Source organism: Thamnophis sirtalis, unplaced genomic scaffold, assembly GCF_051295495.1.
Source record: "Thamnophis sirtalis isolate CommonGarterSnake01/CBP01778 unplaced genomic scaffold, rThaSir2_p1.2 scaffold_6, whole genome shotgun sequence".
Classification (NCBI taxonomy): Eukaryota; Metazoa; Chordata; class Lepidosauria; order Squamata; family Natricidae; genus Thamnophis; species Thamnophis sirtalis.
Window position 1 is genome coordinate 32,444,285 of NW_028261386.1, and position 17,385 is coordinate 32,461,669.

General features: G+C 36.7%; 1 protein-coding gene across 1 annotated transcript in view; it reads right to left on the reverse strand.

Annotated features, from left to right (window-relative positions):
- Positions 1-9,658: 9,658 nt before the first annotated feature.
- Positions 9,659-17,385, reverse strand: part of ACYP2 (acylphosphatase 2) — a 48,803-nt gene continuing 41,076 nt past the window's right edge. The window contains exon 4 of the mRNA XM_087717526.1: positions 9,659-11,889. Within this exon, the coding sequence (XP_087573652.1) occupies positions 11,775-11,889 (115 nt within the window). The 3' untranslated portion in view covers positions 9,659-11,774. The remainder of the gene's footprint in view (positions 11,890-17,385) is intronic.

Below are 17,385 nucleotides of genomic sequence, written 5' to 3' on the forward strand. Positions count from 1 at the left end.
GCAAGAGCTCAACAGCAAAGAGAGTAGAACAAAGGGCTCTGTGAGATTGCTTGTGCAGAAGGAATCTTGCTCTGCTAAATGAACTACAGCAAGGCCATTTCTATTAAAATGGAGCCCCAAGCACAAGCTCACTGTTGACAAGAAACCACCCGTTAATTCCCACTCCATGTGCCTTAACTTGTAAACCTTGCAACCCTGACTTGGAATCTGGATTGGCTGATAAATCTACCATAGGCTTGACCCTTGGCCATCATCTAACATTCCTCCTATGTGCCATGTTGATTTGGAACACTTGTAAGCCAAACTTGCTGAAGTTTTGGGAAAACCTACCTCTATATTGTTTTTGTGTTTGCAAGCCCTCTAAAAAGAACAAAACCATACATTTATCTATTTGTGTGTCCTTAGCCTGGAACAGGATCCTTGCCTATTTAGAAATAGCTGGCAGTCTAAGATTCGCAGTCCTTTGTGGTAGAAAAACCAAAACTATGAATGTTAATACTACTTTTATTATAGGATGACAGCAGGGGTGGGATTCAACCAGTTTGGACCAGCTCGGGTGAACTGGTAGCTCCGATGATCAGCTGGGGAGTGAACTGGTTCTCTCTGATGATCAGGTGGGACCGCACACCCCTGCACTTTACTTACCTATATCCTCTCAGATGATGTGCGCAGCAGAGTGGATTGCCACGCCTCAGCTGTGTTGCTCCCCAGAAATAATGTAGAAGGTAAGTTTTGTTAAAACTTGCACGTGTGAAGCATGCGATCACCAGTTGTTAAACTGGCAGGATCTCACCACTGGGTCACAGGCACGGAATCCTGAAAATCTGAATGTGTCTCTCCTAGGGAGGCTCAAGTCAGAGACATTTTCTCAAATTACATTTCTGTTTTGGACTCAAGTTTCTTTTATCTGACCATTATCTTGTTTGCAATTCTTCCTCCTGTTCTTCAGTTATTCCTGATGCTAAGTCACAGAGTAGGACTAACAGGACCCAAAGTAGAAATCTACCAAAACAATGGAAGCTCATTTGATTATTTTTGGGCTGCCTCCTAACCAGAATTCTCCATGATATTGTGGGCAAAAATTAGAGGAGAAATGATATATATACCATCTGAAGCTGCTAGAAGAAAGACAAGTAATAAATGTAACAGATAACTAATTAATTAATTAGGATTTTCAGTATAGTTTGCATATTTTTAAATTATCAACCTCCTTTCACACACCTGATCCCAAATTACCAGTGGGATGTTGTATAACAATGGACAAATGTTCATGGACATGTGTATAGGCAAATAGAAGAAGAGGAATGCTAATATATTTCTATTTCTTCTGTAAAAAAAAATCAGTTGTTTGTTTGGGCACAAATCCAGAGGAGCCTGGGGGTTATGAATAGAATGAGGACGTAGTTATTGACAAATTTGAAATTAGAAGAAAAAAAGCATTGAGTAGCTAATAATTGTCTGTGATCAGCTATTGGATTAAAAACAACTTTCACTGGCTGACGTTATCTGTAAGTCCTAGATTTACAGCCATAGGCATTGCTGGACACTATCACTTGATGTCTAAATAGATCTGTAAATAGTAAAAATAGCCCCGATCAATTCCAGGCACATGTTGAAATGGGATGAGAAAGACAGACAGGAAGGCTGGTGTTTTGAAAGACTGATGAATGTCTTTAGGCCTTTACAAACCTATTTTATGTTGTTTTTGTAAACTAATTTGTGACTTAGGATAAATAGATTTAATAGAGAACATCTAATCTAATTGTTTTCACGTTTTCTGATAAATTATCATTTATTATAAAAAACATTGTTATTAAAAGGTGTATTTTATAGAAATACTAATGTCATGAAACCCTCACTTTTATTCTTTCTTTTAAATATAAAGCAGAATTATAGGAATGCAATTTTTGGGGAATAGTGATGAGGAATTGGTGAGTACTTAACCTATTTTAACACTATGTAAAATTTTACCTCTTTCAAAATGATCAAATATAGCACTTTTTTTTCCTACTCTGAGTTCTATTTATATATTTATAACGGTACACATAACAGCTAAATTTGTGTGTGGGAACAGCTACCTGGGAGTGGTTTTAAGTGCTCTGCTGGCCTTCAATTAGAATCATGGCTTTTTCATTCGGAAAATATTATATGTCTGCTACATATAACTATCCAAGTTGGCTACTTGAAACAGCCAAATTTTGTACAGGGGTGAGAAATTGGTGTCATAAAAACACAAGGTTTTTTAAACTGCATTAATGGAGCCACATCAAAAATGAAGTGTGTCTTCTGACATTTCTCCAGGAAAGGTACAATATATACAATAAATATACTACAATGGGCCATGGTGTCTTGAATTTCATGTGATTCTAGGCTTGAAATATCCAGTCTATATGGTTTCAGCCTTGAATAGGATTCCTGAATGTCAGGAGCTAGTAGCACATAGGCACACTTCTATGATTAGCACAAACAACAAAATAGTGGAAAAGTAGAAAATATAAAATATATTCTCTATTTTATAAAAATCTATGAAAATAGGGAACATATTTCCTATGCACCTAGCAATTTGAAAGCATGCAAGTGCAATTAAATAAATAGGTGTTCTGACCCTCTCCTCCGTCCAGTAACGAAAGCCGAAACAAGCTTAATTAGAATGCCCTTTAATAACAAGACTAGAATCTCGGTGGCTGAAAGCCAAGCAAACAAACAGATAAGGACCTTGGCAGCAATCCACCCTGCCAAGTTAGTTATGTTCTCTTTAGTCAATGCATTGACTTCTGCAAGAAGGGCGTATCACAAGCAGTCTTTTTTATAGTCTGGAGAGGAGCCTAATGATCATCAGCTGAGCGCAATTACCTCCTGTAATTGCGTAATTGCTCCTGATGCCAAGTAGCTCTTCGATGGCGTGCATCCAGGAACAACTCATTGCTGGCTTCTGGATCACTCTCTCTTGTCTTCTCACCACTGGTCCAAGGCTCAGGCGCCACCTGGTGGCCAACCAGTCTCTCTGTGCCCTGCTCGGAGTCGGAACCCTGTCCAGGGTCCTCCACATCCTCCAGAGCCGACTCATAGTGCCTCTCACTGTCGGAGTCTGGTGGCAGCTCCAACGGCTCCTGCTGGGTCACAACAAATAGGTATCCCTTTGGTGGAACATAACAGCGTTCTGTGCTCCTCGGCATATAGTCATGGGGGCCACATGATCACAGGAGCTCTCTTTGGATGATGTTGGCTCCTTGGCTAAGAAATGGAGATGAACACGGCCCTCTAGAGTCAGAAATGACAGAAACTTTTACCTGTACCTTTACCTTTAGAGAACATATGCTTATTTGTTTATGAAATGTAGAGTTTTCAGAATCCATTTCTTTATTTCAAAATATAAACCATTGGATTTTATTATTGTGTGAACCTTGGGTTAATGGTGATGTGAGATGCCTTCTTATGAAATGAAATGCAAGGTGTGGGTGTGAGTGGATGGCTGCAGCCTAATGCATGCTTCGTAAATGTGCTCAGCAGCTCAGAAAAAATAAAAGATAGGTAAGGTGCAGTGTAAAGAACATCCCAAGAAACCTGAGGAAATAGTGTGCATCAACTTTTAGAGTTTTTCTGTGCTGCTGGTTGTGGAGTTATAATGTTTATCCCTAGAAACTGCCAAGTGTGGTTGGGCAAATGCTTAGCAAGGGGTGCTTTGCCCTCTGCAGAAGTACCAATGAGACTCCCTTTTTAAACTTTCAAAACAGCTATATCTTTCGCTTTTATGCTCACATCTGGCAAAGCACTATATCAGTGTTCCAAGTAATGCATCCCCCAAAAGCAGAACTCCAAGGCAGGTAGATTCCTCAAAGAACATATTTATTGGGTACATCATATTGACACAGCCAGTGAAAACTAACTCTAAAAGTTTCTGTGGTTTTATCCTAATTAAAAGAGCAAATATTTCCCTCCCCAGATGTCACGGGTCACATTGTCTAATGGAAGTAGCTGGCTGGCTGCTTGGTCGCTCCTCTTCTCTTTCAATTGGGATTGAAAGAGACCTATTGGAATGACCTTGGTTCCCACAAGTAAACTCTTTGTTTTGACTGTTAGTCACTCTATCTACTCCCCCTCCCTTCCCCTTTCAGAGTTTGTGGTAACTATGAGGCAGCAAAAGATGGCTTCAACCAGGTTCGCTTCAGAGTTGACATACTACTTCTGAATGCCTTGCAAACCCATATTGTCCAAACCATATAGGATTGAGTGGCATAAACATTTTTTAGATAATAATGCTTTATTTATGCTAAATGGGTATTTTGTGACTGGTAATGTCTCTCATGGCAGCCATTTTATGAAAATGATTATAAACATCCCTTTTTAAAAATAATAAGTCCAGTTCACTGTAATTGTAATTGAGAAGAATAAAATGGTTATCTTAAGAGTGTAAAATAAACCAGTTCTCTTAGAAACATTTTTCACATTTCACAGGGATCATTAAAAAGTTGGAATGGTCACCGAATGTGGCCTGTGTCCATAAGCTGCAGTCCATTGTATCTATATAATATACATTTATTAAATTTTAAGATAAAGCTTTAAATTTCCTTGGGTTTAATTCCCCAAAAGGGTAATGTGTAATGGTTTGTTGTTAAGAAATTTGCAAATAACACTGGGTATAAGGTTTAAACCACCTAGATAATCCAGGGGCAGCAAGTGGAGGCTGGAGAGCTAAATTCTAGTTTAGTTATCAGGTTTGTTGACAAAAAGATGACAGGGGTGCTATGAGCTCTCATAATAGACAAAATTGCAAAGAGAATAGGATGCTCTGCCGTATTTATCAGAGTTAAGCAGAAGTCTCATTACATCTTTGTTAATACTTAAATGCATCATCTACAACAGTGGTGTCAAATTGGCATCGTCATTGCCTCTTCACGTGATGCATCAGGACTTTCCCCTCCTTCGCTAAATGGGTGGGGGCGGAGCCAGCACGTGACACATCTGGCCCATGGGTCATGAGTTTGACACTCTTGATCTAGAATCTAGATGATATAATCAATGTGAGAATACATACATTTGTTCTCACTATCCAAAGCTGAATTCGTTAAGATCCAGGCAAGCTATTCTGCTGCAGTCCAACAAAATTAGTAGATTGACTGTTCCCTCCATTTCTTAAAATACTAGAATTGATGGGTGCTAGATTTTAAAATTTTAACAATGGGTACTAGATTTCAAAATTCAGAGTACCCAAGGAAAAGGATAGAAGCTATGGCTACAAGCTTTTAGAAGGTTAAACTAGTTTATTTTTCTATCATGTTTTCCAGATATGTGAAACAGATTGCAGATTCTCTAACAGATTGCAGAATTTTCTAGCTAAGTAATCTGCAAATAGTAATTCTGCAAAACACCAGGTTGATGGAGGTTGGGTTGACTTGTGTAGGTTAATTCCATCAATATTCAGTTATTACCCATGATCACAATGTGGCTTTCTTCTTTGGAAGCATATGCTTAAGTAATGGAAAGCTGTTGACTCTATACATGGTTTACCCATTGTGGCTAGGCAATGCTGGAGGTAGACTGCTGAAGCCATTGAATCCTGGTGGAATTATTCAGTTGGGTTATTTATTCTAAAGCACATTAAATACATTAGGACATGTCTGTCATGTAAAAGTTTTGCCTTTAATGGTTGCTAATGCATTTGGCAGCATTAGATAAATGAATGTTTAATTATAGCCAACACAATAAAGCTTGTTCACCTGTATTACAAACCAAAGCACAATAGGAGGTTAAACAATTGTCCATAATATTCTAGAACAAGAATTAATCTTATTACACTATTTCTACATTGTCAGTACAGCTGAGTGATTTTAAAACTATAGGCAAGAGCTCCATAATAAAGGCATCAGGTAGTTTAAAAAGTCAAGATGGCGACTGTAGCCATACAATTGAAGCCTTGGCCTCTTTTCCCTTTCTATTATATTGTTATAAATCTTGAAGCATTATAGTGTTTCAATATTTCAATAATTACCCTATACTTACTATTGTATTGATTGCATTCAGCATTGCAATTCTGACTAAAGGAAATCATGCAGCTTTATCTATACAAGCTTTTTTCCAATGAAGCTTTATATGACTGACAATAATGTTGAATATTATTTCCTACTCCCCCCACCCGCAGGTATCTAACTATTTAATACCTTCACCTGGATGTCACAGTTTTTCAAGAGAGAAAGGGCTGATTGATGGGATTTTACAAGGAAGGTGTCACTGCTGTGGAATCTTTGCCAAAAGAAATATAGCTGGAGTTTAATTTTATGCTTTTAGCAGTAGCTGAAAATTGTGATGACAAATGTTATTTTTCTAAATTTAACTGCATAATTGGCTACTTCTGTTTTCACTTTTTTAGAAGTCTTCCTTTAACCTACCACTGTACTGAAAGTTTAATAATTTGGAAAAAAAATATTAAAAGCAAAATTAAAATGAATGCTAATTCATTTGGCAGCATTTTAAATGAAGACATTCATTTCTGCATTTAAAGGTGTGTTGGGTATATTTACCAGCTTGAGTTATTTCTAAAATAAAGGTGAGATACAAATAAATAATAAATTCTAGCACGTGCTTAAAGTTTTTTATGTGTTTGTTCATTTTATCATTTATATTTTATTTAAGATTTTAACTTGGCATCAAAGCAACGTTTTCAACATATAACAGATGCATCTACAACTAGCCTGGATGGGTTGAGTCAGTCCATTGCCTGAAGCAACCACTTTGAAGTTGCTTTCAGTAGTGGAGATCAATCATGTAAAGAAGCTGGGCAGAAATGAGGCTGTAGCTGATACCTGGTAGGCCTCATAGTTGAATAGTGGCTTCCTTTCTCTCCCTGTCCCCATCCCCTCTAAATCTAGCACAGGGGTGTCAAACTCAATACCCATGGGCCAAAGTAATATTGAAATAATATTCAATGTTATTGTCAGTCATATAAAGCTGTAAAAAAGCTTGTATAGGTAAAACTGCATAATTTCCTCTAATCAGAATTGCAATGCTGTATGCAATCAATACAATAGTTAAGTATAGGGTAATTATTGAAAATGAATGTTGAGCTGGCCATGTCCCCTGGCTAAGTCCCATCCCCCCCAAGGTCAAACACAACCCTGATGCGGCCCTCAATGAAATCAAATTTGACACTCCTGATCTAGCATGTTTTAATAAATTACAAGCGATCATTTTTCTCTATTATGTTTAGCACTATTTCCTAACCTTGATAACTTTAAGATGTGTGGACTTCAACTCCCAGAAATCTTCAGCCGACATAGGAATCAATGTCCATAAATATTAAAGGAGCTAAGGAGCTAAGGTTGAGAAACACTGGTGTATTGAAATCCAAATTATAGTTTTGGGCAAATTGTTTCAGGGTGTGTTTCAGTTATACTTACAGTTTACTATCAAAGAGACACAAAGAGTTGTTTTTATATGTATATTAAATGTTTTTTAAAAATAGAGATAAAACAGTTTTTTAAAAAAAAGGTGAAAAGAGGAATGAGACCAGTGTTCCCTCTAAGCTGTGCGCCTGCAGGGCCGCGCACATAGCAAGAAAACACCGCGCACGAGTTTCAAACTGCAGTGCAGTGTTTCTTTAAATGTGACTGAAAATATCCCCCTGCAGAAGGGAGAATTCCCATTGGTCCTATGGGGCTTCATCGGTTCCTGGGAAAACGTGATTTGCTGGTTGTAGCCTACGTTACTCTGCATATCCAGGGTTTTTCAGGCATTGCGTTGTCTGAAGCCCCGTTCTGGACTGGGCAGTCTTTCTGCGATCCCTTTGCTTCGGGCAGAGAGGGAACCAGCATGGAATTGGACTGCCTGAGCCAAAGGGGTCCACGGGATCTTGAGACTTGATTTTTGAGCAATACCAATCCATTCCACTCTTTCTTTCCCTTTCTGTTCTTCTTCTATCTTCCCTTCCTTTTTTTCCTTTCCTTTCTCTTTTCCTTTCCTTTTTTTCCTTTCCTTCTTTTCCATTTCCTTTCCTTTTTCCTTTTCTTCTTTCCCATTTCCTTTCCTTTTCCTTTCCTTCTTTTCCATTTCCTTTCCCTTCTCTTTTCCTTTCCTTATTTCCTTTCCCTTTTTCTTTTCCCTTCCCTTTCCCTCCCTTCTTCATCTTTTCTTTTCTTCTTTCCCATTTCCTTTCCTTTCTCCTTTCCTTTTTCCTTTCCTTCTTTTCCATTTCCTTTCCTTTTTTCTTTCCTTTTCTTCTTTCCCATTTCCTTTCCTTGTCCTCCCCCTCCCTTCCCTTCCTTCCTTCCTTCCTTCCTTCCTTCCTTCCTTCCTTCCTTCCTTCCTTCCTGGGGGTCTGAGGGAGACAGAGGGAACCCTTTTCCTCCTTGCCCCCCTCCCCAACATCTGCTCTGATGGCAATTATGGATAAAAAAAATTCAGGTGCTCAGGCATGAAAATGTGTCACTCAAACACTACTTTTGAACACCGAAAAAAATTTAGAGGGAACATTGAATGAGACATGCCTTGACAGAATTGAATGATGCTGAGAGATCCAACAGAAACAAAAGGGAATTCTCCTTAGTTAATCCCCAGTATAAGTCACTGACCAATGCCACTCAGGTTATTTATGTTTCTTCATCCAATCTCAAATTAACACTGAAAGGGTCCAATTAATCTTCATTATCAAATAAAGCTTGGGACTTAATTATTACTAATGATTCTGAGATATTGTTTGGAAAAATTATGTTATTGAATGCTGTATTCAATAGACATTTAGAACCTTAAGACTGAGTTACCCATCCCTGAAGAAAACACCTACAATACCTCCTATATTGTCTAGTTTCTTTGTGGCAGATTTTTTATCACAATTCACAAGAGTCCAACAAGTAAGCAGTTGACCTTCCTTCTCTAAGAGATTCATCCTATATTCAATTAAACAAGAATGAACTCATTCATAAAACTGAGTTAGTGTCCAGCTCATTTACCACTCCAATGAATACACTTTTAATGACTATGAACTATTTCTTTGGTAAAATGTTTTGGCTTATGCCCTGGTCTGCTAGATGTAGGGCATTGACAGTTTTCATCCATTTTTGCATGGATGTTCTGAATGGATCGATTGCTGTTCTGGATGTTGCTCTATGCCTCCTGCTTTTTTCCTGAATTATATATTAATTTCTTATATTACTGCCCATTAATTTTTGTGAAAATTAGCTTCCATGAAATTTTAGCACTTCACACCATTTTTTTTTAGCAATAGCAGTAGACTTATATACCGCTTCATAGGCCTTTCAGGCCTCTCTAAGCGGTTTACAGAGTCAGCATATTGCCCCCAACAATCTGGGTCCTCATTTTACCCACCTCGGAAGGATGGAAGGCTGAGTCAACCCTGAGCCGGTGAGATTTGAACCGCTGACCTGCTGATCTAGCAGTAGCCTGCAGTGCTGCATTTAACCACTGCGCCACCTTGGCTCTAGAAATATTTACTCCACTGATCCCTTGACCATATTTTCTGAAAACCTTTTAGCATCAGGAGAACATTTTTTCACATATTGCTCACTCTGGTTATACTGGATGGGAGTATATTAAACTGGGAGATGCTCTACTAGAATTTCTGATTCATCGGTTTTGAAAGTTTGCTCAGATAAGGAATGGGTTTAAATATACAAACATGACAAGCAAAAAATTGAGATCCATAAAATAATTTTCCTATGTATTTTACCTAACATTTGAAACACAGAGATACCTATGGGATTCTGTACAAATCTTACATTATCTTTTTATTTCCTTAACATATTAAGCAACAGAGAATGAGTAAAAAAACCTTTTTTTTTTTAGAATTATTGTTCATATTCATTATGGCTGAAAAGAAAATACAGACTGGTTCCCATCAGAAAGATATTCTGGCTAATGAACAAGACCTACACTTGATCTTTGCCATTTTGTATTTCAGATTTACAAGGGTTGTCCTTAAGGAGTTTAACAAAGGATGTTTGTAGATGATCACAAAAGCCGTGTGTGTTTGGAATTATAACAACTTACTAAGCAGGCAAGAACTTGAATAAAAGAACCAATGGAAATTAATCTAGTTGTGGAAAAAATACTCTTTTTCATAAACATGGTAGGCCTTTTCAAGTGCCCATTTGAACTAGCAATGAATTCATGCTTTATTAATGACTCAGATCAATAGTTTCCTGGGAATGCCTGCTTAGATGATACATATAAATGTCAGTAGTTTTGCATATTTGCAGTTTGCCAATATTGTTGGCACAAGTGAAAATAGACGATCCATTGTTATTCTATCCTGCCTTGATATTTGAAGGAGCAAACCTAGAGTCAATGATCATATATAATGCCATGGAAAATGCTCAATTTTCATCTCTGGAGAAATAAATATCCATCTTTTTTTCCATTAGCACACTGAGAATAACTCATAGAAGCAACCCGGAAAAGCTCTTCTCGCTTGGATCACATATGCTCAAAAAAATAATTTTCTCAGATGTTATTTTCCTTTCACTGGACACATTTAAGTATTTCCTAAGCTGGAGATGTCAGAGGTTGGTATAACGGCCACTTGTCAGAGCTCACACCTCTGCGAGAAGCTGTTTCTTGATTTCAGATTACTCTGACCATCTGTTCTTCTATTTTGCTTTACCTCAATACAACAGTAAGGCAAAAAGAGGAACGTCAATAAAAATAGAATAAAAGATTAGTAAGAAGGCCAAGGTCATGGAACCCCTCCCCTCCCATTGTATGGGTAGTACCAAGATGAAAACAGAAGAAACAAGGAGTGGAGCAACAAAGAGGAAGTGGCTCCATCCAAACAAGAGTTAAACTAGTTTTATGACACTCAAAATTTATTTCAGCACAGTTACCTCATGTGCAAAAATACCACCAAAATTTAATGTGATAAATTTGGTATTTTCCATCTAGGAATAATGATGACAGGTAGCTTCTGATTTGAATACTGTTGGGAGAGGAACACTCATTGGCCAGAGAACTAAATAAGGTTTTAAAACTTGTTTTAATTTGTTATAAAACATTTGGTTTAGAGTGTCCAGAATTAAATATTTAAGGTTTAATAAATTATTTCACTGAATGCAGTCATATATATTAGTTTTAAGATGTAAATTCATTCCACTCTTTCATTTGGGACAGATCCTTAAAGCTGCAGGCATATATTTGTTTGTTTATTTGTTTGTTTATTATATTTATATGCTGCCCTTTTGTCCCGAAGGGGACTCAGGGCGGCTCACAACTCAAACCAGGGAAGGGGGATACAGACAAAAATTAAAAAACGACACATAACAATGCATAATTTAAAACACACGACAGTCATACCATTTGAGACGGGGGCAACAGCTCTTTAGCCCAGGCCTGTCGGAACAGCCAGGTTTTAAGGGCTATGCGGAAGGCCTGGAGGGTGGTAAGGGTTCAAATCTCCATGGGGAGTTCGTTCCAGAGGGTCGGAGCAGCCACAGAGAAGGCTCTCTATACAGTATAATTACATGGACTAAACCTGTTGGATACAGAAGGAGTCACTTCCAAGTAAATATGCACATGATAGCAAAATGACATGCCTAATAATACCCAGATTGGAAGAAGTGACCTTAACCAGGGGTTTATAAAGTATCCGTAAAGAAAAAAAAAGTTTAACCAAGTGATACTTTTCTTTGCCTTAACACACCATATACCGGTAAACATTTGGCCAGAATGTAAATATGATCATTGTCACATTTTCCTAATTTGCTTTAGGGAGACATAGAAAGTTTGATGCAATGTGAGAAATAAAGATAATTCTATGATTTGTTTTTTTTTTAGTATCTGGTGGTGAATCCAGAGAATTCAAGTTTTGAGATTTCCTTTTCGTTAGAAAAATTTGTCCGGTCAATGCGTGAGCTAGGACTTCCAACGCTGGTCAGCCAAGCTTTCCTGCAAAGGGGAAAAAACAATAGAGGAATCAGAGTAATACAATATTGTTCATGCTTCTGCTGTTATATTTTGCTATTGTAGAGTGTTGAAGATGTGAGAAAGCGAAGCAATATAGTTTTGCAGAATTCAGAGGGGATTTTATCTATTTTATGGATGTTAAGACCAAGGTTCTTAAAAACAAGAAAGAATTCACACAAATCCTATGCACATACAAGCTATGTTGACATGATCTAAGTCAGCAACTGAGTTCCATGGCAGCAAAAGATATTAGATTTACTTCTCTATAGTGCTTCTAAATGAATTTTTTATTTTGCAATTGCATGATTTGGAATTACCTATGGAGGCTTATGTGACCTTATGTTTTCTCATTCCTCTATATAATATCTTTTAATTTGTAGTGCTAGTAAACTTGGAAGCATACATAATCAGATCCCTAGTATCTATTCAGTACTGTACTCTGTATGATATGTAAATTACACTTTAGTGTAAACAGCCTGAATTGGAATATTAATGAACGTAACTTCTAACATAATGTTAATGGTGAATTTTAATTTTAATGAATCTATGGATTTTATTTTAGGTTTAGTAAAGGAATAAAAAAAAGAACAAAAATAAATTATTATCTGAAATAGTTGGAAGGCTGAACATGTGATATCTTTATCAAAAAGCCAGTAATATTTAAAAGTATGTTACTTTACCCACTCACTATAGGCTCAATATAGATTTATCACAATTTCTGAGAATGTCAATACATTTATGCCCAATACTCAATTATTTCATAATTCTGGAATTTAATTAAATTATTTTAGTTTTTCTGCAGTCTGAAACAGAGAACAGATCCAGAGTTGAACTTTGGAAATGGAAACATCTGACAGAAAAAAGAACAAAGGCTTCATATTCAGGAATCTAGTACTGTGGTATCCTGTGGTGCTAGTGAAAAATAAGAAAAACTGAAAGTACTTTTACGGGATGGCAAAAAAAAATTGAGAAGAATAGAAAAAGTATATTTAAAAGCTCATGCCACATGAAGAAGTTACACATATTATAAGCTTTTTCCAAAAGTTACTCATACCCCCATGGATAAACTGAATTGTATTCTTCGTAAATCGATTATAAATGGGATTGGTTGCTTGTTCCATTTTATCTTCTGTTGTGCAATTCATGTCCTGTGATAGAAAATGATTTATCTTTTTCAAGATTTGTAATATGTAACCAACACACTCGAGGACTCCTGGTGTGATTGCCTTATTTTAAAAAGGCAAAATAAAATAATACATAGCTTTAAAAGGCTGTGCTTACAGAAAAGGACAGAGTATTTTAGCACACTCTCTACCATACCAAGAAGATCGGTTGACAAGCATAGAGCATAACTATGTAACTAATTGAATTAAGGAGTAGGAAGGCTCTGTAGGTATCAGCTAAAACAATGGACACCTCTTCATAGGTTCTGCAATGTTGGAGAAGCGTACAGCCATAGTGACAAATGGCTATTCAGTTTCTGTTTAAAAAGCCCCTGTGTTTTTCTTGCTATATTTATCTGTTGGCTTCTATTTCTGCTTGATTCTTGATTCTTGTTTTTTGACAGTCTTCAGATATTTGAAATTTTCTTTCACAATTCTCTTGAACCTTTACTTGTTTAGGCTAAATATATTGAGCTAGACTTCCCAGCATTCTGTCTTTATTTCCTAAGACTTTGTTTGTTAGTGTCTTTAAAAACATGTTACTTGTTTTGTCCAGGTAGAATCTGCCCCCTTTCCATGGTCTAACTAGGAGATGATGTTGGGGATACCTGTTCCTTGGGAAATCAAGTATCAGGAGATGACTTCCTTAATGGTTGCCCCTCACCATGGAATAGCTTGCCCCTGATCCTAGATGAACTCTACCTTCAGGATATTGATTCTTTTAAATAGCGACCTAGAACCACTCAACAATACTATTTTAATTTGAGGAAGGGTATTTATGGCATTTGAATTTTTTGAGAAGCCTAAGTGTAATACAGTAATTAAATTTTTTAAATATTATGTTTGCATGTACTATACATGGACTTGTAAAAATATATTTCCCTGGAATACGAAGATATTGGTATAAAACTGATATGATGATTCTTTTTCTTTAGCAATTAAAAAAATACATTATTCTGGGCTATCTCTCTTGAACACTGTTACAAAAACAAAAGCTTATAAAATATGGTCTAAATTTACGGCTGAGTTTCAACTACAAGCTTCTCAACTTCTGACCCTTTTAAAGCCCAAAGATGATGTAAAAAACACTGCAATATGAAATCTATTTTAAATACTGAAATATCAGAATGAAAATTTTATTCTTTAAAGTGGGGGAAGAAGTGTGCAAAATACACTGCTAGATAAACCAAAACATCTCAACCCCAATAAGCTTTATTTTGTTTGAATGGACCTCATAGAAAGCTTTTCCAGGGGTTAGCCATCAGAAGGAAAAATAGAAATAAATATTAATCTGCATGTGTTTAGCACTAGTATGTTGGTGAAAGGGAGACGTTATTGATATAAAGCAATCCCCAGCATTTTTCAGGGAAATCCTGTAATTCAGTAGGAATTTTGCATGAGTGTGCTTTGTTAACTCTTTTGCCCCTGAACTTAAATTCAGGGTTCAATTTTAAATGTACAGCATTCAGGAAAAGCATCCTCCATTTAAAATTTCTAATGCTGACTGGCCAAAGGACAACAGGCATGCTATCCTTTTATTTTGTAGGGTTTGATTCTTCTCTATCGGACAGGAAGCATGCACCCACGCACATATAAATATGGTGGTGATGACTAGAATTCTGTGTCCCACAGTGATCAACCGGATATATTTAGTAAGTTTACAAGCATTTGAACAGCTGATAATTTTCTTCCACTACTACCCATTGACAGCTAGTATTTAAGACATGGTGATGATGATTCAGAATGTGGCAGACAATTATCAAAACTGCTAATTGCTGGTAGCATAATGTTCCCATAGTTCCTTCACAAAACCAGCAAAATCAGGGTACTACCACATTCATTGTCAATGAATTCATAGTTTAATGTAAAGATATGCTCTCTCACAGAACTAAAAAGGGAAGCAGACAAGGAAAATGGTACATTCACATGTCTTCGCGGGCCTGATGGGAAAAAATAACAATCACAAGAACTGGCAAAGAGCCTGCTGTTAAAAGAGTTATCTGAAGAAACTTTTAATGTTGCAGTTTTAATATAATACAGTTTTGTTGGGTATGGCTCAGAGGAATAGGGAAGAACTCTGATATTTTTTATGTTCTTTAGTCTAAACGTTCTGACCCTTTTACATACACATCTGCTTTTCTTTATCTTTCATGTTGAGTTATTTCAAAGTACTCTGAAGAGTGAGGTCCCCTGAGATTTTTTTTTAAGTGTTTGGATCTGTAGATTTAAACTTGTTAAGAACATAGAAGACATTACTTTGCCAGAGATTTTGGTCTGTGGAGTGGAAGCATCAAGCAATTACACTGAATATACTCCAGGAAGAGAAAAGATATAGCATATCCTACATCCTACAAAAACACCAGTTCAGCAGCCGTAATGATATGGACTAGCATATGGATGAATTTAAAATTATTCTTAAGAGGGAGAACTGTCTCAAGTGTCAAGGGCTGACTGGAACAGAAAAAAACAGAATTATGCATGCTGGGAGAAAAAAACTATATAGGCTGCATTTGCTGCCTTTTGTTCCAAGCCTATCTACCATTGTCAAATCCAATCAAGATAACTGTTTCATCAGACCTATTGAAGTAAGATTCAACTGCTAGTTCAATTACTTTTTGTACATAGAATGAGGAGGTAGGTACATCTTGGTCTTCAATTCAGGCAGCAAAATGTCTTTGAGCTTTTTCTGACAGCAAGTTAATTAGAAATACTAATCGTAGTAGCATTAAACCTATAACTTTATAGGTTTGTTTATAAGGATGATGCAAATCCATAAAACATCACATTATTAATTGGGCCTCAGTGGAAAAGCTAATCCCAATTTTAATGATTATGTAGAGTTACACAATATTAAGATAAGCATCCACTATGTGTAAGAAACCGATCACCTATAACAAGAGTTTGTAAACCATTCAGATTTTCATTCAAGATGGGTGGCTAAATAAATGTTTTAACGAAGTAAAAAAATATAGAACTTCACCAGGATAGATACATGGTTTCAAACTTATAAGGCTGCACATACTGTGATAGAACTCAAAGGTAAACAATTTTTTAAAGTTCATTTCAGCGGAGAGCATAAATTGGGGTGCCCATTTCTTTGTAAATCTAGAGCTGTCTTCTCCACTGAAGCAAAAATAATAGATACATTGTCAGGACTGGAAATAGCTAAAACTGATTTGCAATCTTAAGAGATCACATAAATTCCTTGCTGGCAATCTGAAGCTTGCAAAAAGAATGTATGCACCTTGCCATTTATAATCTGTTTAGAGAGAGAATATAAAGCCAGATATTACAAGATCTGCATCATCATATGACATTAGTACTTGCTCTTAGCTACTGGATATATAACACTGTGTCCTGTCAAATTAAAATATCAGGAAATAAATATTCTTTTGACATTGGTATCGTTGCTATCATTTCTTTATTATCCTGCTTATTTTGTTTGCAGTTTTGAGGAAGTCAGCTAAATTGAAGAAATGAGTTTGTTAGATTTACTGTGATGAAGTACGTGTGAAGTCCAGTGCTGGATTCCTGGCATTCCAATGCCCATAGATAATGGAAAACCTAGATAACGTGAATGTTATGTCCTGCTCATGCTTTGGAATGAAAAAACAAAACATTTTTTTTTAAAAGGTAAGAGGAGAAAACTGGCAGGTGTCTGAATGGAAAGTCCTTGAAAAGAGTTCAAGGGGTACTCTGGAAATCATCACATCCTTCCTTCCTTGCCATCTGTACTATCTTTCACCAGACAAACACATAAAGGTTAAATATTGATATGGCAAGCCATATTTCTTCAAAAGCTTTATAAAAAGAGATAGTTGCTCTTGGACATGGCTCAAAAAAACTCACTTTTTTCATCCATCCTTGCAAAATTTGTGCAAAAGCAGAAGACTGTGTATAGCTGAAACATGGAAGTCACTTAGGAAGAGCTCAAAGTGAAAAGGTTGCTCTCTATCCATACTCTCAGGAGTATACCAAAATTAATAGATCTCCACATTGCATCTGGATGGTTGATGTCCATCAAAGTGACAGGAATATGAAGCTTATTTGATTATGTTTCCTAAGAGCTACTTTCGCTATGAGGTAGGTACTGCCTTATACTTCCTACCATATGTCCGTATGTTTGTAGTTAAATACAAAATGGAGGAGCTATAAATTTCTGGTGTTTTTACTATTCTTGCCACAAAAGAAGCCATGATTATTTACAAAGCCTACCTAGGCACTTCTGTAGGTCATGACTGCCTTTGAGTTCTTATGCTGACGTATGCTGCTTTTCTATTGGTATGGGCAACACTTTACAATGGGTTTGAGAGTT